The following is a 3,275-nucleotide window of genomic DNA, read 5'->3' on the forward strand; positions in this document are numbered from 1 at the left end:
AACGAAAATGTAAAATTTATGATTATGAGAGTAAATTATTTTTGAAACAATCAAAATTTACTAATATTCTTTAGTATTTAATATTATTTAAAATTAAATATGACGTTAGTTCTAAAATTGTTTTGTTTTTAAAAATAGAATTTATCAAATAAATCATATAATAAATTTAAATACCAAAAAAAATTTCCTTCTTTTATTAATATATTATTTACTCGTTACTAAAAATATTTTCTAATTTGTTATTTATAAAACATGAAACTAAACAAATTGAAAAAGTAATATTAGCACCAAATTTTTCAATATATTCTCTTTAATTAAACTATTTACTGTAATTTGTTTTATATGGTTTAGAATAAAGTTTGAAATAAAATGTTTATCTTTATTTTAATAGCCATTTTTTTTCTTACGCCCTTATCAACAAAATCTAATACTTTAACCGATACAGAGGAACGACATTGTAACTTTTCTAGATACATGTTAAATTATTTTAAATATAATGAAAGATATTTATTGTATCTAGAAGCAAATATTGATAAAATATCCGATGAAGATTTGATAAAATATGGCGAAGCTCTTCAAACTCATTGTGATGTCATTTTATTTATGATTGAAGATTTGGTGATGTTGAACATTAAATTTTTTCCAACAGATTTGATGGCAATAAATTTATACTTAAATAATGTTTTTGGATCGGTGAATGTGATTTCTGCAAACAATAAAATAAGCGATAAAAAATACTTAAGAATTCAAGGCTACAAAATTCTTCATTACAATTTACTAAATTATTTAAACCAACACTTAAATAATTACTGTCTTGCGGTAAAATTTGCATCATTTACAAAATATTTCACAGACATGGATGTTCCTGATCAATTAAATGTTCAACAATTGATTTCAGCATTAGAAAATCCCAAGAAAAAAATTATTATGGAAATAAATCCAGAAGTCATAAAAAATAAAAATAATCTGGTGTTTATTCCAAAAATATTAATATTTTATGATTTACTTACATATCAGCCAATTGATGATGAAAAACATATTATGAATAAATCTCAAGCTAGACAATATCAACAGTTTATAAATGGTGAACCAAAAGACTACTTAGATTTGCTTCGCTTTACTCCACTTAATAGGAAATGTAGTGATGGAACTGATTTGACAATATCTGATGTATTTCGATATATTAAATACCAATTTTCGTACCATGATATGAGAGCTTTTCAAAAGCTAGTTATTCTAGCTACTTTTCATCCAGTTGGTGTATTAATAGGAAATTACATTAAATTTTCCATTGACGTAATTCATAACTATTATAATACACATGATTATAAAATTACTATACTGCCATCTATCAAAACTTTGGGCCAAGATGTGTCAAAAATTTTGAGTTCGTACAAAAAGTTAAACCTTTTTAATGATCTAGCAAATAATTTTCTTAGTCGTATTTTGGATATGTTGAATAATTTTTTACAGAGATGTGTTGTGAACCTCCCAATGCATAATAAAAATTTACTCAACTCTATGATTGCGTCTTTACAAATTTTTTTGGAAAACAATTTTTTGAAATTCGAGATAAAATCAGCAAAATTTATTAAAAAAAAAAATTTTAGTGAAAAATATGAATCGATACTTCATAGGAAGAATCAAGTAGAATTATATTTAATTGAATTGGAAAAGAAGATGTATTATATACCAGAAATAAATTTAAAACATCAAAGAAAAATGAACCTTACAAAATTTAAATACTTTTTAGATGATGCCACTGTAGGTATGTATCATTTATTAATATTTATTACTATTAATGTTGTTACACATGGTTTAAGTGTATATATTCAACATTGTCAATTTCGTCATCATACATAGAAATATAAATAATATAAGTGTAAAAAATGTATAGTAGCACTCTAAACAATATCCTAAATAGAACTCCCTGGCATAATAATTTTTTCAATTATGTTGTATTTCTTAATTTTTTTCTCAGTTGCCAAAATTATTTAAAATAAAATTGGTTAAAAGACAATTGCTATTATAAATATAACAATAAGTATACATATCATTTTAATATGTTATATTTAAAAGAATATAATATTACTAATAGAATAGAAAATAATGACCCTATTATTTAATTACCTATACTAGCGAGTCATGTATTGATCAACATTGTAAACGTTAAATACCAAAATTAACTTTAAAAACGTCAAATGTTAGAATATGTTTATATGAATAACGTTAAACCCAATTTTAAGGTAAAGTAATATAATACACAAAATATCTCAGACCTAACAGACATCTATTTTAACTTTCATAGAATATACAATGTATAGATATAATATTTTTAAACAATTATTGAATTTTTAAATATCGTATAAGTAAATTTTTCATTATTTTTATTTTTTAATATTGCGCTATTAACGTAGGTTTAGTTTTCAAAAAATGTTTAAATCTAAATTTTACAGTTTAAATAACCAATTAGTTTTAATTACCGTAAATTTGATTGTTCTATTTTTCAAAATTAATTTTCTACTTTGTTTAACTTTATTTTGCCCTGATTTTAATTATTTTTTATAAATTACAGAACATTTGTGTAAAAATGATGCGTACAATTTCATTGACAAAATTAATGAAAATTTAAAAAATACGGAAATTAGTGAGGACAAAAATAACAAATTAAATAGTAGCAGTTCTAATAATATTGGTAAGGTATGGAAAACTCCAAGTTCCGTTGATAATAAAAAATATGAACGTTGTAAAGATGCTAACCTCAGGAATGAAGATATTAATAGTAACAATAGAATTAAGTTAATAGCTGAGTCAAAATATTTTCCAAAATACATGGTGGATTATTTACTTTTTGCAGAGTAATTTTCGGCTATTAAAGAATGATTTAAATACATGTATTTTTATGTTTCGTGTATATTTGTATACAATATTGCCCTTAAATTATGAACTAAATTGATTATTTACTATTAATATTGAATTTATTAAAATTTATAGAAATAATAACAAAATTATTTAAAACAATTGCTGAAAATGAAGTGATTTTTAGTACATAACGGAGAAAAGGTGAATTGAAGGCTTAAAAATACAATTAATTGAAAGAAAAATTAATTTTGGTACAATTTTAAAATTATAATTAATTAATAGAAATATTAAAATTTTCTTAATTTATCTACCCCCAAGTTGGCCAAGTTTCGAAAATTGGTGATATCGCATGTTGAAAGTTTAAAAACGTCTATAAACAATAATTTACCATTTTATTTCTTCTTTCAATAGTA

General features: G+C 22.5%; 1 protein-coding gene across 1 annotated transcript; it reads left to right on the forward strand.

Moving 5' to 3' along the window:
• Positions 1-369: 369 nt before the first annotated feature.
• On the forward strand, positions 370-2,897 carry LOC126901025 (uncharacterized). Its single transcript, XM_050677142.1, has 2 exons — positions 370-1,768; positions 2,576-2,897. Exons 1-2 carry the CDS (start codon positions 370-372, stop codon positions 2,860-2,862), a joined length of 1,686 nt encoding a protein of 561 aa, XP_050533099.1. The 3' UTR covers positions 2,863-2,897.
• The last annotated feature ends 378 nt before the right edge of the window (positions 2,898-3,275 follow it).

The sequence above is a fragment of the Daktulosphaira vitifoliae genome, unplaced genomic scaffold, assembly GCF_025091365.1.
Source record: "Daktulosphaira vitifoliae isolate Bord-2020 unplaced genomic scaffold, ASM2509136v1 Scaffold_3, whole genome shotgun sequence".
In the NCBI taxonomy this organism is placed as follows: domain Eukaryota; kingdom Metazoa; phylum Arthropoda; class Insecta; order Hemiptera; family Phylloxeridae; genus Daktulosphaira; species Daktulosphaira vitifoliae.

What these genes read in the sequence shown, in the direction of transcription:
- LOC126901025 (XM_050677142.1), top strand. Translation starts at nt 370, where the DNA reads ATGTTTATCTTTATTTTAATAGCCATTTTTTTTCTTACGCCCTTATCA. An exon ending in TTTAGATGATGCCACTGTAG is followed by an intron (nt 1,769 to 2,575) that starts GTATGTATCATT and finishes TATAAATTACAG; the next exon opens with AACATTTGTGTAAAAATGAT.